Source organism: Triturus cristatus, chromosome 8 (assembly GCF_964204655.1).
Source record: "Triturus cristatus chromosome 8, aTriCri1.1, whole genome shotgun sequence".
In the NCBI taxonomy this organism is placed as follows: Eukaryota; Metazoa; Chordata; class Amphibia; order Caudata; family Salamandridae; genus Triturus; species Triturus cristatus.
The window spans coordinates 171,555,552-171,576,013 of record NC_140591.1 but is presented as its reverse complement, the minus strand read 5'-3'; the positions used below and the strand labels follow the sequence as shown (position 1 = coordinate 171,576,013).

Genomic DNA, 20,462 nt, shown 5'->3' with positions numbered 1-20,462 from the left:
TTGTAGAATGAGCCCTTATACCCTCTGGAGGGTCCTTACCGGCCAAAGAGTAACATATCTTGATGCACAAGATAATCCATCTGGAAATGGTGCGCTTGTGCTCCGCTCTGCCTTTCCGGCAGCCAACAAAGCCCACGAAGAGCTGGTCATCCACTCGAAAGTCTTTAGTCCTATCGAGGTAAAAGCTCACCGCCCTCTTAGGGTCCAAGCGGTGAAGCCGCTCCTCCTCCTTGGAAGGGTTAGGGGGAGGATAGAAGGTAGGAAGGGTAATGGACTGCCCCAGATGGAAAGGAGTTACCACCTTAGGCAGAAAAGTAGCCCTGGTCCTGAGTACCATTCTTTCAGCAAGAATGGACAAGAACGGGGGTTTTGAGCTCAGAGCTTGAAGCTCACTTACCGTCCTTGCCGAGGTAATAGCAATGAGAAAAACCGTTTTGAAAGACAACAGCCTCAAGGGACACTTGTGCAAGGGCTCGAAGGGAGAACCCATCAAGTAAGTTAAGACAAGATTTAAGTCCCATTGAGGCACAATAAAAGGAGTAGGCGGAAACTTGTTGGTAAGGCCCTTAAGGAATCGTAATACAATAGGTGACTTAAACAGGGACGGCTGATCCGGCAAGCAAAGGAATGCCGACAAAGCTGATAAATATCCCTTTACAGTAGCTACAGCAAAGCCCTGCTGAGCAAGAGAAAGAGCAAACTGAAGGATGTTAGATAAACGAGCCCTCAAAGGGTCAATAGACTTCTCTCCACACCAAAGAACAAATTTAGACCACCTATAGGAATAGATAGATTTGGTGGAATGACGTCTGGCAGACAATATTACATCTACCACATCTAGCGGGAGAGAAAAAGAATTCAGGTTGCCCCGTTCAATCTCCAGGCATGAAGGTGTAAGCTCTGGAGGTGAGGGTATAGAACCTGCCCCTCCGACTGCGTGAGGAGGTCTGCCCTGAGAGGGAGACGGAGCGGAGGGCACGAGGAAAGGTGGAGAAGATCTGTATACCATACCCTTCTTGGCCAATCCGGGGCAATTAATATGACTTGGGCCTGGTCTTGGTGAATCTTCCTCAGAACCCAAGGAATCAAGGGTATGGGAAGAAACGCGTAAAGGAGATGCGAGTCCCATCTCAACTGAAACGCGTCCCCCCAACGCTCCCTGCATCAGATACTGGAGACTGCAGAACGAAGGGCAGTGAGCATTCTCGTGAGTGGCAAACAGGTCCACCCGAGGAGTTCCCCATGTCTGGAATACGTGACGAACCACCTCTGGATGAAGCCTCCACTCGTTGTCGGCCGAGAGCTGCCGACAGACTGTCTGCACGCACGTTCAGAACTCCGGCCAGATGATTTGCCATCAGGCAAATCTGATGATCCTGAACCCAGGACCAGAGACGCAGAGCCTCTCTGCAGAAGCAATGCGACCCCACTCCTCCCTGCTTGTTGACATACCACATCGCGGTAGTGTTGTCCGTCAGAACTTGAACCGACTGACCGCGAAGGGAAGGGAAGGGAGGAAGGCCTTGAGCGCCAAACGTATCGCCCGTAATTCCAGAAGGTTGATGTGAAGCAACCTTTCCTCTGGAGACCAAAGACCCTTGATCTCCAGATACCCCAGATGAGCACCCCACCCTAACGTGGATGCATCCGTTATCACTGTGGCCACCGATGGAGGTAGATGGAATGGCTTTCCTTGAGACAGATTGCCCTCCACGCTCAACCAAGACAGATCCGCTGCAGCTTCTCTGGAGATCCTCACAGACTCCCTGAGATCTCCGTAGTGCTGATACCACTGCCTGCGGAGGCACCACTGGAGCGCCCTCATGTGCCAGCTAGCATGGTTGACCAACAGAATGCAGGAAGCAAAAAGACCGAGCAGACAAAGGACCTTCAGGACTGGAACGACCGCTCCATTGTAAAACAAGGGAATAATTTCCTGTATGTCGAGAATCCTTTGAGGGGGACGGAATGCTCGACACACAGTAGTGTCCAGTACCGCCCCTATGAATAGGTTGCGCTGAGAGGGCACCAGGTGAGATTTGGGCACGTTTATCGAGAAACCCAATTTGTACAACAGCTGAGTTGTATCCTGCAGATGATGAAGCACCTTCTCTGGCGACTCCGCTTTGATCAGCCAGTCGTCCAGATAGGGGAAAACTGGAATCCCCGACCTTCCGAGATGGGCTGCCATCACTGTCATCACCTTGGTGAAGACTCGAGGTGCAGTAGTAAGTAGGCCTGGGCGAAGCACTACGCTACGCTCGCGTAGTTTGCGAAGTTCGCGCTACTTCGCGCTACGCGAACTGCACGTAGCACAGTGCGAACACGCGTAGCGTAGTGTTGCGTAGTGCTGCGGTCATTTTTTGCTTGCTCGCGGTCCTCAACGTCAAGTTGGCGACCGCGAGCAAGCAAAATGACATCCTGGCGAGACTTTTTCCTTGTTCGCGATCGCGAGCATGGAAAATAAACCTCCCGGCGAGATTCCCAACGCGAGAAGGTCAGGTTTCTCATTGCGAGGGGTCGCGTATGCTCGCGACCGCTCGCGATGAGAAACTACCAGTTCGCGTTGAGAAAGCTGCAGCTCGAGTAAAAATCTACTCGAGCAGCAGAAAACTACAGCTCGCACTGTGCAAGATGCCATTTTCAATGATTGCACAGTGCCGGTTGCTTGTCCGCACTGTGCAATCATTGAAAACAACATCTTGCACAGTGCGAACATGTTACTTCGCAGTTCGCGAAGTGCTACGCGTAGCTCGCGTAGTGCGAACTTCACTTTGCGTAGCTTCGCGAAGTGCTACTTCGCGAACTACGCCCACCCTTAGTAGTAAGACCAAACGGAAGCACCGCAAACTGATAATGTTGCGAACCTAGCGTAAAACGGAGAAACTTCCTGTGCGACTTCAGGATGGGGATGTGGAAATACGCATCCTGCAAGTTGATCGAAGCCATCCAGTCCTCCTGTTGCAGCGTTTGAAGAACCTGCGCAAGGGTGAGCATCTTGAACTTCTCCTGCTTCAGAAAAAGGTGTAAGATCCTGAGGTTCAGGATTGGACATAGCCTGCCATCCTTCTTCGGAATCAGGAATTACCGGGAGTAGCATCCCTGAACCCTCTCCTGCTCTGGAACCACCTCTATTGCACCTTTTTTTAGTAACGTAATGACTTCCTCCTGCAGGAGAAGAAGGTGGTCCTCCGAGCAAGCACCTTGGCAAGGAGGGTAATTCGGAGGAAATTCCCGAAAGGGAAGAGCGTACCCATTTTCTACAAGACCTAGAACCCAAAGGTCTGAAGTGACCGATTCCCAATCTTTTAGAAAATGGGTAAGCCGACCCCCCACAGGACCAACATGATCCAGAATGGTGGATCTAGGGCTGCTTTGCAGTGGTGGGAGGGAGGGAGGAAGAGGAGGAGGAGGAGGAGGAGGAGGAGAGCTGCCGACCTCGAGCACGACCTCTGAGCCTGCCCCTATAGCTCTTATACAGGGTGTTCTGTTGCTGTTGTTGCTGCTGCTGCTGCTTGGGCTGCCTGTAGGTCTGAAAGGATGACCTCCCAAAGCCTCTGTATCTCCTGAAAGAACCCCTAGCCTGTGTCTGCAGACCCAGAGATTTGTCCGTGGCTTTGCTCTTCTTAAATCAATCTAATGTCGCATCAGCCTTTTTACCAAAAAGCCCAGAACCGTCAAAAGGCAGGTCCAGAAGCGTTGCCTGCACATCAGGGGAGAACTCAGATGATTTCATCCACGCACTCCTCCTTGTGGTGACCCGAGGAGCCCATATTTCTGGCGACAGAGTCCGCAGTGTCCAGGCCACTCTGGATAACCTGATGCGCAGCCGCCTTAGTGTCTGACAGCACCTCATTAAAGTTCTGCCTGTCCTCCTCAGATAACTTAGGAGCCAGCTGTTTAGCAGAGTCCATGAGAGCGTGGATATAACGGCCCAAGAGACAGGTGGCATTTGTTGACCTTGAGGCCATAGTAGCCGAGGAGAAAACTTTCTTGGCCGATTGGTCGAGCTTTTTAGCGTCCCTGTCACTAGGGATCTGTGGAAAGGCACCAGAAGACCTCTTAGAGCAAGCAGCTTGAACCACCAGACTTTCCGGAGAAGGATGGGAAGTAAGAAAGTCTGGATCACCTGGAGCCGCCCTGTACCTTCTAGCCACAGTTTTAGAAACCGCAGGAGCTGAAAAGGGCTTTCGCCATACCTCCATGACTGGTTCAGTGATGGCCTCCCTAAATGGTAGTAAAGGCTCTGTCACGGTGGAGGGAGAATGTAAAACCTCAGTGAGGATGTTAGGTTTGAATTCAGCAGCTGGCAGCTGTAGATCCAAAAGCTCCGCTGCTTTTCTAATGACAATGTGGTAAGGAGCCACATCTTTAGAGGGAGTATCGGCTGGAGGAGTAATCTCCCACTCTGGTGACAAATCCAGGCCACTAGCTTCCTTCAATTCTTCAAACAAGTCATCAGACTCCATGAGCTCACCCTCTTCCATCTCTTCAACCTGGTACCCTTGCTCCTCCAGGACCCTTTGAGCTTCTCGCCTGGACCTAATCCTCAGGACCGATGGCGGCGCCGCAACCGACTCCGACGGAGCCGGCGTCGTACACGGATCCGGAGGAGCAGCCGGAGTCAAACGAGGTCGAGCCGGAGAGGCATAAATGGAGCCTGAGGTAAGGCTTGAGGAATATCCAGATTAAAAGCCATTGGACCCATGGGACCCGAAGGTGCTCCAGAGGGGTACATCGCTCTCGAGAAGACGCCATACATTGCATTCAAATAATGCGATGGGTCTTGTCCCGGGCCTGGAAAGGGGGGGATAGGGCTCAGATTGAGGCATAACCGGACTCGGGCCAATCGGTGCCGACGGTGGAGCCAGCGGAGTCGAAGACTCATCAGGAGCCAGAGTTCTTCAACTGGAGCCGGAGAATGTGCCGGCGTCAGAGATGGATCTGGAGCCGGAGAGTGCTCCAGTGAAGCCACAGGCGAGGTCAGGCAAACAGGAGAAGCAGAATTTGAGACAGGAGAGGGGAGAAACATAGTCCTTACGACGTCGAGTAGGCCAAGTCGATCTCGGAGCCGCTTCCTTATCCGAACGGTGTCGAGAACCATGCCTCATCTGCTTTTTATGCTTCTTGGACTGAGAAGCATGTCCCGACGTCTACTTCGACGCCAACCTCGACCTTGACCTCGATCTGGAGCGTCTTCGACCTCTCTTCTCTTTTTCCATCCTTGCTATAAACAACTTAGCTTCTCTTTCTTTTAAGGCCTTAGTACTCATCTTTTGGCAGCAAGAGCATCCCTCGACGTCGTGATCCGACGACAGGCACCAGACACAGTCCTCGTGCGGATCCATGATGGACATGTGCTTACCGCACTCCCTACACGGCTTGAATCCAGACTTCTTTGTCGACCTCTTTAAACAAGAAGCAAGAAGAAAGAGAAACACCAGCAGAAACACAAAGTAACTAGCCAAAGCTACGGAGAGTCCCAGAAAACCGTCGGCGGCGCGGAAAAAAGGGAACTGACGTCATCACGCCGACAAGGTCCTCTTATGGATCCAGTGACGTCAGCAGAGCCGCGCTTCTGTGACGTCGTCCTCGTCGGTGTGGAGAGCTACAAAAGTTTCCGAATGTTGCTGGCGCAGGGGATATTCACAAGGTGAGGAATCCACTGGCAGATGTATCCATCAGAAGAGTAATTACTCCCAGCAAACTTGGACTTGGCTTGGAAATGGCAGCTAGTGCCACAGGCACCAGAAACAGCACTGAATGCACCACAAGATGATGCAGTGATGAAACGTTAAGTGGACCAGTGTCTGTGCTCACATTAGTTAATCAATTCTGAAATCCAGTTCAGTGGCAGAGCTCTCCGACACCTTCTACAGTGAAGACCTACATCAATGCTATAGAGTAGGCATTGCAGGGGTCACCGGGGCAAACTGTTTCTTTATCAGAGATATCCAAGAGCATTTCTCTTCTTAATGAGAATGCAAAACGCCAATTTAGGTGTCACCAACAAGCAAGATAGTCCCACCCCCCACCCTGTCCCCTCCCACACACAATTTCTGCTCTGAAGTAGTTAACTGAATGACTCCAGCATGGGTGCAAGGGCATCACTAAAATCTGCAGAAAGTATCCTCTCAAGGAATTCCAGTATCCAGATCATCTAGAGTTAATGTGGAATCTTAAACTTTTTTTCTGTGCTTTTTTAAACTGGCCCTCTAAAGAAATTCTGATGTGAGTTACATCCACCTGAACGGTAGGACCAGTTCCTCACTCTCAATTGCACCTCTAATCTCAGGGGTAAGCCTGTCTTCTGAGCCTCGTGTTTTGTTTCCCCAAGAGCATCTAGTCAAAGAGATTAAGCTGTGGCAAGGTTGAATGGTTTTGCATTTTGGCTTTTGATTGATTCCCAGACATGACACACAACAATCGTGTCAATTATCTTCTTGCACTTGTAGCTATGGGGATTTTAAACCCTGGAAGTTTCATAACCACATATATGCAAATAAACCCACACATCAGACAAAATCAACAGCTACAAAATTAAAAAAATCTTTTCTAACCACTGAAAGTAAAAAATGTTGGAAAAGCCATGTGAAGAAATCCCACAAGAAGGGAGTGTTTTAGGAATGCGTGTTCAAACACAAGTAAATATTAAATGACATTCTATATGGCATGGAAAAGTAAGAATTGAAAGAATTTAAAGGCAGCCTGCATAGGATCAGTATCCAAGGCCGAGCTACTAATAATGTTTTGGAGACCCTCATCCACCTCTGTGATGTATTTTACAAACTTTTGAATTAGAATAATAATATCCAGTAGAACAATTTTGAAAGCTCCATACCCAGAGCATTCTTGTTACCAAGTATATATTTATTTTATACATCCACTTCGTACCTGATGATTCAGTTGAACTTGTACTGTTGAATACATTTCTGTTTGCTGCTTTAAGTTGAGAAGTCGGCTCATAATCTGTCTCACTGCAAGTACTGCTGCCAGAGGTTCTAGCAACGGCTTTAATTTTTGGAGCACAGGATGCTTTGCTTGTAGAAGACATTTTAGAAGAAACTTCCTGTCTTGCGTGAAGTTTTGTCTCAGACTTAAATTTTGACTGCCCCGCTGAACTACAAAGTAACACAAAATCTTCATGACTGTCGACATCTGTTAACAAACTACTTTGGTAAAAACATACAAAGGAAGGCCAAATCAGAATTTCTAGACAAGAATTACCATGTCTAAAGAGGGAAGTTGATAGAGGACTTTCACATCAGTGTAAATACAGCTCACCATTATACATATTAAATAGATGCCAATTTCAAATCAATTCCCATACTACTGGAGTTAACCAGTTAATGCCTCTATGCCTCAGAAGGAAAAGCAGAGAAGAAGAGGTTACTTACCTCAGTAATAGATACAGTAGCTCTCTTAATTATCCTTATAATAACTTTCTTCGCTGGTTCCAAACTAGATTTGGAAAAAAAATTCTTCAGCAATGGCATGTTGCGTGCACCAGATAAAGAACTTCCTAAATGGATGAAGATCTTTGCAGCTTTGCAACATGAATGTCGTGTAGTTCCCACTAATCCATAGGACCTGCACGTTTGTGGATAACAAACTTTGGGTGAGGTGCCTAGACTGATTCCAAGCACACTTGCAGAATATGTCGCCCTAGAGACCAGGTAGCTCACAGTGCCACCATAAGCCCCCCTAACCCAAACAGGGAGCGAATGGTTTCGGACAAATACTGAACATGACAACTCTGACACCTCAGGGATAGTGGTAAGAGATCAGAACAACTTCCGCTCAGCCACTCGTGCTCTCCCGTTCTCAGGGAAATATACAGAGAATACACAATGGGACATTTTCAGTATATTTATTGAACCAATGTTATTCTTGTATAGAATTCATGTGCAGCGATAATCAGTAGACAGGAGCAGATGAAAGTGATTACAAGCACCGAAAGAGTAATAGCAGATACAGTTCCACCATGGTGCTAAGACAGTGTATAAATGCAGACATATTGTATTGTATGTAATTGCATTTATATAGCGCTTACTATCCCTGACGAGGCGTCAAAGCACCTTTTCAGCGAGTAGCACGCTACTCCAGAACCCATAAAGGATTAGTGTTGAATTAGTATAGTGAAATATGAAAGCAATTTGAGTGGTGGATAGGTTAGTCGGTTATTTGGATTCAGAAGGATAGCAGAGTGATAGAAGAAGGAAAAAAGGTTAGCATTTATATAGCGCTTGTTACCCCTAATGGGGTGTTGAAGCACTTTCTTGGCGAGTTGTGAGCTACTCCGAGACCCATAAGGATTAGTGGAGAATTAGTATAGTGAAATATTAAAGTAATTTGAGTGGTGGATATTAATCAGCTATTTGGAATGAGAAGGAGAGCAAAGGGATAAAAGAGGGAAAAAGGTTTGCATTTATATAGCTCTAGTTACCCCTGATGGGGTGTTGAAGAGCTTTTTGGCGAGTAGCACGATACTCCGGAACCCATTAAAGGATTAGTGGTGAATTAGTATAGTGAAATATGAAAGCAAATTGAGTGGTGGATATTAGTCAGTTGTTTGGATTGAGAAGGATAGCGGAGGGAAAAAAGGTTTGCATTTATATAGTGCTTGCTACCCCTGAGGTATTGAAGCGCTTTATTTTCCTCGGCGAGTAGCATGCTACTCTGGAACCCATAAAGGATTAGTATAGTGAAATATGACATTTGAGAAGTGGACATGTTAGTCTGTTATTTTGATTGCCAAGGATTGTGGAGGGATAGAAGAATAAAGGATTTTGACTTTTTTTTTTGGGAGGTCTTAGCAGTAGTGGGAGGCTTGGGATGAATAACAAGCATTTGCAATGCAATAGGTCTCGCATTTACGTGAGTTTAAGCTATTGGTATTGTAAATGGCAATGCATTTTTGGTTAAATCAAAGAAAATTTCAAATAAAGGGGTTATGATAGTGGTTGCTGAATAAAGCAGATGGAGGGCACAGCGTTTGGACAGGAGACATGTTTTAAGACCTACTGTAAAAAGTAACAAGAACAGTGAACAGTTGATGTCTGAAACATTATTTGTCATAGAATATAATACCTACAGCAACAACATAGATAACATACTATGGAAAAATTGGCACCTGTTGGGTTCTGACAGCATACCCAAAGGTGCAGTATCCAAGAAACCAAAAGTGGTATATCGGAAGGGTAAAACTCTGAAAGACACATTATGCCCTAGTTATATCAAGAATAGCCAAAGAGCTAGCAGGACATGGCTTCCAGACAAACCTAATGGCTTTTACACATGTGGCTGTTGTTGTATATGAAAATTTGGAGAGAACAAAATTGCCAGATATAGCTATAACAAATCCAAAGAATATGCCATAGGCAGCTTCATTAACTGTAACACCACGTTCACAGTATATGTAATCATATGTTCCTGTGGGAAGATATACATTGGCAGTAGTGTACGCAGCTTAAAACTGCGTATACAGGAACATGTGAGAGCCATAAAGAATGATGATGACAAATATCAGGTAGCACATCACATATGTAAAGATCATCCCAATAACAAAACCATTAAGTTCCATGCCATTGACCATGTGTCAATAAGTGAAAGGGGTGGCAACAGAGAATTAACGTTGAGACAACTTGAGGCAAAATGGATCTGCCGCTTACGCAGAGTTAAGTTTGGTCTCCATGTCAATAATGAATTTCACTACATGCATAAATTGGGAAATGCATACATTTTAATAATCATTGTGCCACTCACGGTTCCTACATGAGGTCTAATGTACTTTGATTGTGAATCCAAATGCTGAGAAAATTAAATTTTCCATTTGCCCACTGAGGCTACTATTTTTGACTACTCTTGTTTTCCACATGAGGCCTAATGTACTTCGAATATGAATCCAAATGCTGTCAAATTTAATTGATTGTAAATTCAAATGCTGAATTTTTGTTAATTTTCTGTCTGTCCACTGAGACGACTATTTTTTTTACTACTATCGATTTAGAACTATTATGATGCACATTTGTGATGTTAGACAATAGGAGCTAATCATGTCTTGACATTAACAAATCAGATCTAAGTGGCGATAGTTATTTTGAAAACTTAATTGAATATAACCATTGTAAATGCCGAATATGAGAAATTGTTCATATAATTATATATCAAAGCAATGACTTGCATTGTTCATATTTTTTTTATTCCTTTTGTCTCTCAACAATGTGTACTATACATATATTTGCTCACTGTGTGGGAGTATTAGATCTGAGGATCACTGTCTTTTAACCCGTGATGAATATTATGTCTGGGCTTATCGCTGTTGACTTATTGATGGAGGTACATACAAAAAGGTTGTCCCACCATTCTTACCAATATGGATTTGGGATGTACAACATTCACATGGCGCTTATACTGTTCGAATCTTAAACAAGCATTTACAATGCAATGGTCTTGGCATTGTTAAAGTTAGAGCTATTGGCATTGCTCATGACACTCTCAAATGCGAGACCTATTGCATTTGCACCCACACACACAAAGCCACCCACACACACAGAGCCACCCACATACACAGAGCCACTCTGCATCAAACGTAAAATAAGATAAAGCTGGAGACAATGTCGAGAGCAGACGCACAAGACTCCTGTCCTTGGCTCCTGCGCAGCATCACACTCAGAAACTACAGCATCCATCACAGCCCCGGCTCAAACAAACTGCCAAACACTCCCTATGAAGAGCTCCGAGGAGCATACAGCCCTGGTCAAGGACAGGTCCAGCTAGCAGAGAGGCGAACACGAGCAACGCCTCAAAGACCTAAGCGCTCTCGTGCAAACACAAGCTGCATTAAAATAGCACTGCAGGGCACGGCCCACAGCGCTTCGAAGACCTAAGCGCAAACACAAGCTGCATTAAAATAACATGGCAGGGCATGGCCCACAGCGCCTCGAAGAATGAAGCACTCTCGCGCAAACACACGCTGCATTAAAATAACACGGCAGGGCACGGCCCACAGCGCCTCAAAAAATGAAGCGCTCTTGAACAAACGGTTCACAACCTTTCTTTCCTTCTTTCATTTAGTTGCTTCCCTGTGAAATGGATCCAAAAAAGAAAAACACTCTTGCGAGAAATGACCTTTTTCTGACATTTTTCTATTCCAAAGAGCAGCGGGATGGAGAGAAATAGGTTTTAAATGTGAAAAATAAATACATAACTAAATAAAGCAAGACAGGGTGGTTGCAAAGTGGCCAGATTGATTTTATTTACATCCAAATAAATCAGCATCACTTTACAGAGTTTGCCAGTGAAGCGCTACTTTTGTTTTCTCGTCTTTCTTTGAACAGCATTGTTTTCCCAGGTGGGAAAGTGTACCATTCCTGGAGGTACTGCAATACCTGGTGGATGGGTGGATTGGAAAACAAAATGTGTACCATGGCTCTGTGTTAATGGATGTGGTCTTTTTAAACCATACTGCTTCAGTTTTGTAAGGATATAAGCAATGGAGATTGAAACGGTTCCCTTCAGGGCCCTCTAGTTATGTCCCTAACTTTTCAGGTAAAACCACTCGCTGAATTCTGAATAGTGAGTGAGAGATCGTTAAGGTAACCATGTTGTTTCTGCTTACATTTCACATGCTTTACTTAATCTTGCATTCCCTAGGAGTGGTTGCTTTTACTTTTTTTCTTTAGGCAGGATATTACTCTTATCAAGTGCATAATTTGAATTGAGCCACATCCAAGTGTTTATAGCGGGCACAATTAGGTTATAGCTGAAGGCAGTGCGAGTTTCTTTCAGTGGGGAAGTATGGTGTTCAGTGGGGGAGAGGATGTGGCACTATGGCCAGAGCTGTCGAATTTGGAACTGGGGAACCGGGTTCAGCCTTTACTGAGGGAGAACATTCCCATGCTAGACCTTAGAAGGCCCCACTAGACCTTAGAAGGCTTGATGTCTTAGTACAAGCAGGTGTACCCTAGTGGTGTCAATTGTGGGTTAACCTTGAAGGCCTGTCCACCACAATCCATACTGAAGTTCATCTCCAGTCTTGCGGGCAGGCCTACGAAGCAGCACACCCTAGAGCAACAGTGATCAAGTCGCTGTGACTCTGTCACTGAGGTCACATGTACCTTGAGCAGGTTAGGGCGATGCAAACGGTGTGACCGCACTGGGTACCTATTTCGGGTGGGTGCATAGTGTTTGCAAGTACATTATGGTTTAAAAAAAACTTGCTGCCTCCTTCCTGGCCTCCAGCAATTTTCAGAATCTCTTGTGACCCTTGGGGTGCCTTTCTTGTGTCAAATATCGGAAATAGTTTTATACTGGATGATTCTTCTATCTTTGCTTTTTTTTTGCTTATGTTGCTTGTGCTATTTTTAATGCTAATTATATATTTGTAATGCTAATAATATTGCCTTCTGAATTCAAGCCAGCCAACATTAAATTGTTGTTACTGCTGCTGGCTCTGTTTGGCAAGGATGTCTGCACTTTGGAGTCATTCTGGTGATGGGTATCTGATGTTTGGGCTTCCCCAGGGACCCCTCGTCTCTCGGGCTCCCTGGCCTTATTTGGATTTCGAGCTCCTTATCGTTTGTAATATTGCCTCTGTTTCTATACTTGTTTCTATGCTTGTTTTGGCACAGCTGGTTAAAGGAGATTTTTCAGGTCCTTAATCATAGATGTAAAAACTTCAGGCAACGTTGCTAGTTTCTCCACTATGATTCTGCAGTGGCAGTCTTTTGGAGTAGCTCTTTTTTTCCAAGTGTTCTAGCGATGGCCAGTGCTATAGTTTGCATAACGCCCATTTGGACCTCCAGCTTATGTGACTGCCAAGTGAGGGCATTAGTGGCTTCTAAAAGTATGGCATTAATTGATGACAGCAGGATATCTTGGTTTTTGTGCAAGTCTTGGCTTTTTTCATGCCTGGTCTCCTGGAAATGGTCATGGGAAGTCAGATGTGTGTGTGTGATACTGAGCAGACTAGCCCCTTGCTATTGCACCTCCAACCACGGCATAGGTCTGTTTCCAATCAGCTCAATACAGCTGTCTCTTGATGTCAAGGGGCTGGTTGGGATAGTTTCAATTGGGTCCATTAGAACACTCACTGCATCCTTGGTGTGTATTTCTACAGTGATTTCACCGTGTCGAGCCTGTTGTGGGGACCTGGAGCCTGACATCCTTGTAGACTACTAAATGGATTTGTCGCCCCCTTTACAGGGCACTACTAATGAACCTGAGGAAAGTTCTATCACGCCTGTATGTGAGTGGCGTAGGTATCACAACTTCTGACGCTATTCTTGGTGATTGTTTGATACGTTGGAGCCTTTTCATTACTTTGGGGGCATCCAAGTCCATTTCATTACTGATGCTAAGCCCCTCTTTATCGGGGAGGGCTCTCAACCACCTCTCTTTGACATCCTGTCAATGTCATTATCCGCTATCTTAATAGCACTGGAGTCAAATGTTGAGCCCCCTGAGATTTCAGCTGGAACTCTCCTATAATAATCGTCCAGGGGTTTTGGCCCCTTTGCACCCTTCTTTGTGCTCCTCTTCGCAAAAGCTCTAATCTGCTGCTTTCTACTTTCCCCCCTTTTACCATGGCTGCTGCTCTTCTCTGCAAGAAGACTCTATGAGCTACTTTCCAGCCTGAGGCGAACACGTTGCTTTAACTTGCTGATGGTCACCATCCGGGGTCCTTCTTGATGTCCCTAGTGCTTTTCGGAACAGTATCAAGGCGGTTGTCAAAAGGACTCATTAGGCACCAGCTGGTTTAATATTTTCTTCCTATTTTCTTCCTGCGCACCTCATGGCGTGAAGTGACTCAGGTGCAGCATATAAAATGTTTGTCCACGCTAAAAGCCTAATAGTTGCGTAGTCAACAAAGTAGCCATTTGCAGTGGCCTCACATACACCTGCACCCCTGTGTCAAGACGAGTGGCACTGCTGCTCAGTGCGTGAGAAATAATGCACTGAAAAGGAAGAGTCGGAAAGGTGAACACTGGCTCTGCACTTCTGAATATAAATAAAAAAGTAGCATTCGTTTTTATCATGTAACTTTCTTTGGTGATGGAAACCAATTGGTTAATAGAGTTACAGGCTCTCAAACAATTTACTTGTGCCTTGTATTATTTATTTGGCAACATTTTTGCCATCTCGTCTTCCGTGTTAAAGAAAGTTGTTGAGTGATGTCTTGAGCAGAATGAATAGCAATGACACTGTGCCTGGTAAGACAATTGGCATTGTCGTAACCGTTGACGGGTGCAGAGCTACTGTTATTTAAGTAAACTACAGTCAGGTCCGGTGAGCATGATGCGAAGCGCCACACATTGGAATGGGGCAGGCGTCTCCGCCTCGAAGGAATGCGTCAAAGCCACACTCCACATTTTCCCGCATGTGGTTCAGACTTTTCTATGTTGGCCAGGAGCAAGGGGAGGAATTATGAAAGGATGGGTAACACTTCTGCAGTGCTTTAGACTCCGGTGTAGAGGAGTGGGCTTGAAAAGGCCCCAGAAGAAGAAGGACCCCCTCCGTGGGTGCCGCACAGATGAATACATCTCCTCGAGGAGGTCCATCATGGATTCATGGGATAAGTCGTGAGGGGGTGACACCATGAGTTACCCGCACCGGGTGACACCAACCCTAGTGAAACCACTGCCCACAGCGCCTCGAAGAATGAAGCGCTCTCGCGCAAACACACGCTGCATTAAAATAACACGACAGTGTTTGGGTGTGAATAAAATCAATCTGGCCAGTTTGCTACCACTGTTACTTTATTTAATTATTTTTCATATTTTTAACCTTTTATTCCAGATGCTGCACCTTAGAATTAAAATACGACTTTTCCAGCAAAAATGATTTTCTTTTTTGGATCCATTTCACAGGGGAGCAAATAAAAGAAAGTAGAGGAAAGAGAGTGAGAACCCCATCTTGAAGTCAAGGTTTTCAGTAAGAGAAGAACTGCTAGACAGAAAGAGAGGGAGGAATGAAAGAGTGGGGGGGGGGGGCAGCTGAAGCGGCAGAGCAGAAGCAGACACTGTATTTTCCTTCTCTAAGTAAGAAGGAAAAGACAGTCCTGTTACTTCTCTGCTGCCCGTCCTCGAACGCCAGGAAACGCCGAGCTTGAGTGGTGGAGGAGGGGAAAGAGTCGGGGGGGCAGCTGGAGCGGCAGAGCAGAAGCGGACACTGCATTTTCTTCTATAAGTAAGAAGGAAATGACAGAGTCCTGTTACTTCTCTGCCACCCGTGAACCATGTGAAATGCAAGCAGAAACAACATGGTTACCTTAATGCTTTTACTCACCGGACTTGAAACGCCGATCCAGCAGCAAGGAAGAGGCGACCCCACGTCCCGCTCCGACCGCGCACAAATGGACGAATCTTCCGACGCAAGAAAAACCAAAAAAACCCACGCCCACCACGTGTAAAAGGGGCGGAAAGGGGCGGGGCTTAAAAAAAACAAAAGAAGTGAAAAACACACGCCCCCGAATCGGAAAAAGACGGGGCTTGTTTGGAGAGACAAAGCTCTTCTCCAATGGCTGACCAGCATTTAAGAGGCCACAGTTAGAAATTATATCCCGGCACACATTAATAATCATCAAGATAAATCAGACTTGAGTATTGGCATGAGTAAATAAACAGCATAAATGATTTAATGCATCTCTTGTTACGCTCCACCCGACACGTGTTTCGTCGCTCGGGCCAAGATACCCGCGACTTCCTCAGGGCTGGAAAACATACCAAACATAATATCAGCACACTCAATAAGCTGCTACTAGAAATAACATATATCACATGTGCAAAAGTAGTGATCCCAACTCCTATACTAAACCCATATTGTGAGTCATAAAACAATATCAATAATAAACTCAAATGGAACAGTGATTATAGTACAGAGAATGCTCATCTTAATATATACAGTGCTAATGCTCGAAAAGTAAAGTCAACCAATGAGGCAAACACCCTAGTGACTGACATAGTACAGAGAATGCTCATCTTAATATATACAGTGCTAATGCTCGAAAAGCAAAGTCAACCAATGAGGCAAACACCCTAGTTACTGACATGAAGAGATAAAATCCAAAAGGAAATGTAAGCCATGAGTGCAGCTAAACACTAATACACAGGTGACACAACCTGAAAGGTTGTCCATAGAAGATAAAGCTGGACAAAGAACCAAGCCTACCTTCCAAAACGGTGTAAACGTCTATGTGCCTAAAATTAATAGAAAAGTATAAGACAATTTTTAAGTGAGTGCGACGCATTCACAAAGGACCAATATTAAGATAGAGGTCGCATTCATAGGGTGTAAACATACCTTCTAACTGGTTGTAGTTCCAGTCCAGCCTGAGTATGGCTAGACAAAGTATAGGATTTCATGTACCATCCAAAATTAAACCAATATCTGTAAATATAATAAGGTCCTATTTAAAAGAAGATGATACCAAATGCTCCTGTCCATAATTAATAGCTTGCAAAAAATTGTATCAATTAAGAAGAAAATTGGGGCTTGAATGGAGAGAGACGAAGAATTAGAGTGACAACCATAGTGTCCAATAGAAAAGCATCCAGAAAGATTTAAATGCCATTGGAGAAAATTGAACCCCCAATAACGCGTCTAAACATGTCCTAACTGACACCAAAATTATTAGCACACCTGAATATCGTAAACATGCACAAATTGTACCCAGACACATGGTGAATCACAAGCAAAGATGCTATGTGACCGGTAAGCCACATCTGATGCCCGACACCAAAAACACCATAGTGGAATGCAAGTATAAGAGCATCTATCCGCTTACCAGGATTATCACGAGAAGAATTAAACTCGTAACACAATGAGGGCTTCTCAATTCGAACGACCCCCAGAAAGCTGAAAAGTCAAGATTATACATCTATTCAGGAGGTCAGCATTAATTTACAAAACAAAAGTTGTGTCACGCCCCAAATAGCAGATCCATACCTGTACGTTACAGCAAAGGAGCCCAAATCCGACTCCCGGTACCTCCGTATTGTGCTAGTACGCCGCCGATGACCGGACGTACTATAAGTATTGTGGGTAATTTCCAAAGCCTGGCGCGGAAACGTGGTGGACGCGTATCCCAACCACGGGCACCATCTTGAGTGCATTATAGTTAACGCGAACGCCATATTTGAATATTCAAAACTGCCTTCCAGCCAACGAAACAAACATGGCACATGAGGTATTGCAGTAAAAAATCCCTAATTATAGGATGATATTGTACAGCCCCAATTGGGAAATACACAATGTAATGAAAGAACAATTTACACGTAACAGCAAGAATCCTAAGTTAATAGCGCACATCTTATATTGTATGTCATTCAGTATTGCTCTAGTTACTCGATCCGGTCATACTAAACACTTGAAAATGTAATCTAATATGATATCAGGTCAGTCTTTGATGTCACCTAATTCAGTTAAAAACAATTATCTACGCCACCATTTCGTGACGTCAAGTTATTCCAGTGTGGATATACTACGAGATAAAATTATCATCCCTAAACCACACAAACCCCAAAATTTCTGACAACTAAGTCAATGCGTGACAAAGGTAAAAAAAGGATTAAAAAAAGGTAAAGAAAGGGAGGGAAAAAGCCTACAAGCTATCTAAGCCTGCGACCTCCCAGGTCAGTAATTGTCCCAAATCTCCCATGAAGAGTAAGAAGTACAACAAGTACAGGTGGGTGCCTCATTGTCCGGCTCCACATCGAACCATCTACAGTGTATATACTGTACAGTCTGGATTGAATATAGAGAGAGGATATGTATCAAATTATAGGTCATCGAATCTCAATCAGGATCCTGGTGTTTGATTGACACGAAAGGTTCCAATACATAATTGTAAATATCCCACATTCACTTAGCCCATATGGAAGAGCATTACAAAGATCATAATACCTCATTAGTAATACAATCAAGAAGTTATCCATACATCATAGCATCCTGAGTAATATATATTTATCATAACAGATTCAGTTGGATCACTCTACAGTCCCAATGTTATATTCACTTTCCTATAGTTCCCTGTCTCTATCTACCTTAATCTTACAACGGGGATGTCTAGTCTCCTAGAAAGTAGTGTAGTTCATGGTCTGTGTTCATCCCATGTTCAACCGCTTGAAGCTTCATGATCCACATGGCCTCTCTGCGTCTTAGAGTTAATTCCTTATTGCCACCCCTCGGGTCAGAATTAACTTGGTCAATAGCACAGAATGAGAATGTTCTATTCTGCCCTGTGCGGTGCATTCCTGCATGTGTGTGGCAGTGGCATATCGGATGTCATTATGCTTAATTGCCCTTAGATGTTCATATATTCTCTCCTTCAGGGTTCTAATCGTACTTCCTATATAAAAACAGCCACATAGACATTTAATCATGTATACCACATAGCGGCTGTTACAATTTAACATCATTCTGATACTGTATTTTTTACCCAAGTGACTATCAAAAGTCTTAGTGTTGTCCATTGCTAGGGGGCAGATTTTACATCCCCCACATTTGTGTAATCCCATACACCTTTGTGTGAGCCAATTGGATTGTTGGGTACGTCTCGGAAAGATAGGACTGATCAATGCTTTAAGATTCTTCCCACATCTGTATGTAATCAATGGTTGGTTGGTAACATACTTAAATAGTGATTTGTCATTACTCAGTATCCCCCAATGTTTATTCATGCTGTTTCTCAGGACTCTTGATACCTCATTATAGTTGGTGACTAGTCTGACTTGTTCAGAGATGGTATCTCTAGTAAGTTTGTCTTTAAGAGTATCCTCTCTTTTTGTATTCAAGATCTTTCGTTCTGCCATGTCGATGGTAAGTGTGTCATATCCCCTAGTTAAAAACCTTTCTTTCAAGTTGTTTTTACATGCAATGAAGTCACTGTTCTTGCTGCAGTTTCTTCTTGCCCGGGTAAATTCACCATAAGGAATCGATTTTAACTGATGTCTAGGGTGAGAGCTATTTGCATGTAATACAGCATTGCATGCAGTGGGTTTACGATATAATTCACTCTGTATCAAATTATTTTCAATGAAAAGCGTCAAGTCCAGGAATTCTACTTTGGATACACTCAGATTGTATGTGAAATGTATCCCCATGTCGTTCGAGTTAAGGTGTTCACAGAACTCATTTAATCTCATCATGGAACCTGACCAAATCATGATGCAATCATCGATGTAGCGCCCCCAGTAAATGATCGCTTCATTCCATTTGCTGCTCCTAGGGCCCCAGATCCACTCCTCCTCAAACCAACCCATGAAAAGATTGGCATACGAAGGAGAGAACCTGGAGCCCATGGCAACTCCTTTTATTTGTTTGTACCATTTGGTATGAAATATGAACACGTTGTTAGTGAGAATCAGATCCATCATAGTAAGAATCATCTCTACATGTGCCCAATGTGTGGCTGGTCTCTTACTCAGGCATTTCCTAGCTGCTTTGATCCCTAGCTCAGTTCTAATATTCGTGTATAATGAGGTTACGTCAAGAGTGGCTAATATCATCCCCTCCTCCCAAGTGACATCAGATAATATACTCAGGATATGTTTTGTATCACTAATATATGCTGGCAGATTTTGTACCAGGGGTTGTAAGAAGGTATCCACATATTGCGACAACTTTTCTGTAGGACCCCCTATACTCGAAATTATAGGTCTGCCCGGCGGAAATTGCTGATTCTTATGTGTATTAATCATAGATGTCAGTGACATCTATGATTAATACACATCTGAGAAAATGGCTCAATAGTGGTTTAATTAAACAGGAAGAATATTTTTATCTGAAAGTGGACAACCTATATTTCCGTGTATCTATGCCCTACCCAAGATACATAAGAATCAGCAATTTCCGCCGGGCAGACCTATAATTTCGAGTATAGGGGGTCCTACAGAAAAGTTGTCGCAATATGTGGATACCTTCTTACAACCCCTGGTACAAAATCTGCCAGCATATATTAGGGATACAAAACATATCCTGAGTATATTATCTGATGTCACTTGGGAGGAGGGGATGATATTAGCCACTCTTGACGTAACCTTATTATACACGAATATTAGAACTGAGCTAGGGATCAAAGCAGCTAGGAAATTCCTGAGTAAGAGACCAACCACACATTGGGCACATGTAGAGATGATTCTTACTATGATGGATCTGATTATCACTAACAACGTGTTCATATTTCATACCAAATGGTACAAACAAATAAAAGGAGTTGCCAGGGGCTCCAGGTTCTCTCCTTCGTATGCCAATCTTTTCATGGGTTGGTTTGAGGAGGAGTGGATCTGGGGCCCTAGGAGCAGCAAATGGAATGAAGCAATCATTTACTGGGGGCGCTACATCGATGATTGCATCATGATTTGGTCAGGTTCCATGATGAGATTAAATGTGATCTGTGAACACCTTAACTCGAAAGACATGGGGATACATTTCACATACAATCTGAGTGTATCCAAAGTAGA

The 20,462-nt window shown here is 44.4% G+C and overlaps 1 protein-coding gene across 3 annotated transcripts in view; it reads right to left on the bottom strand.

Annotated features, from left to right (window-relative positions):
• BRWD1 (bromodomain and WD repeat domain containing 1) overlaps positions 1–20,462 on the bottom strand; it is a 2,304,433-nt gene that overhangs the window by 107,522 nt on the left and 2,176,449 nt on the right. For all 3 annotated transcript variants that reach the window (XM_085621250.1, XM_085621251.1, XM_085621252.1), the window contains one exon: positions 6,895–7,121. In XM_085621250.1, coding sequence (XP_085477376.1) covers positions 6,895–7,121 — 227 coding nt within the window. The remainder of the gene's footprint in view (positions 1–6,894; positions 7,122–20,462) is intronic.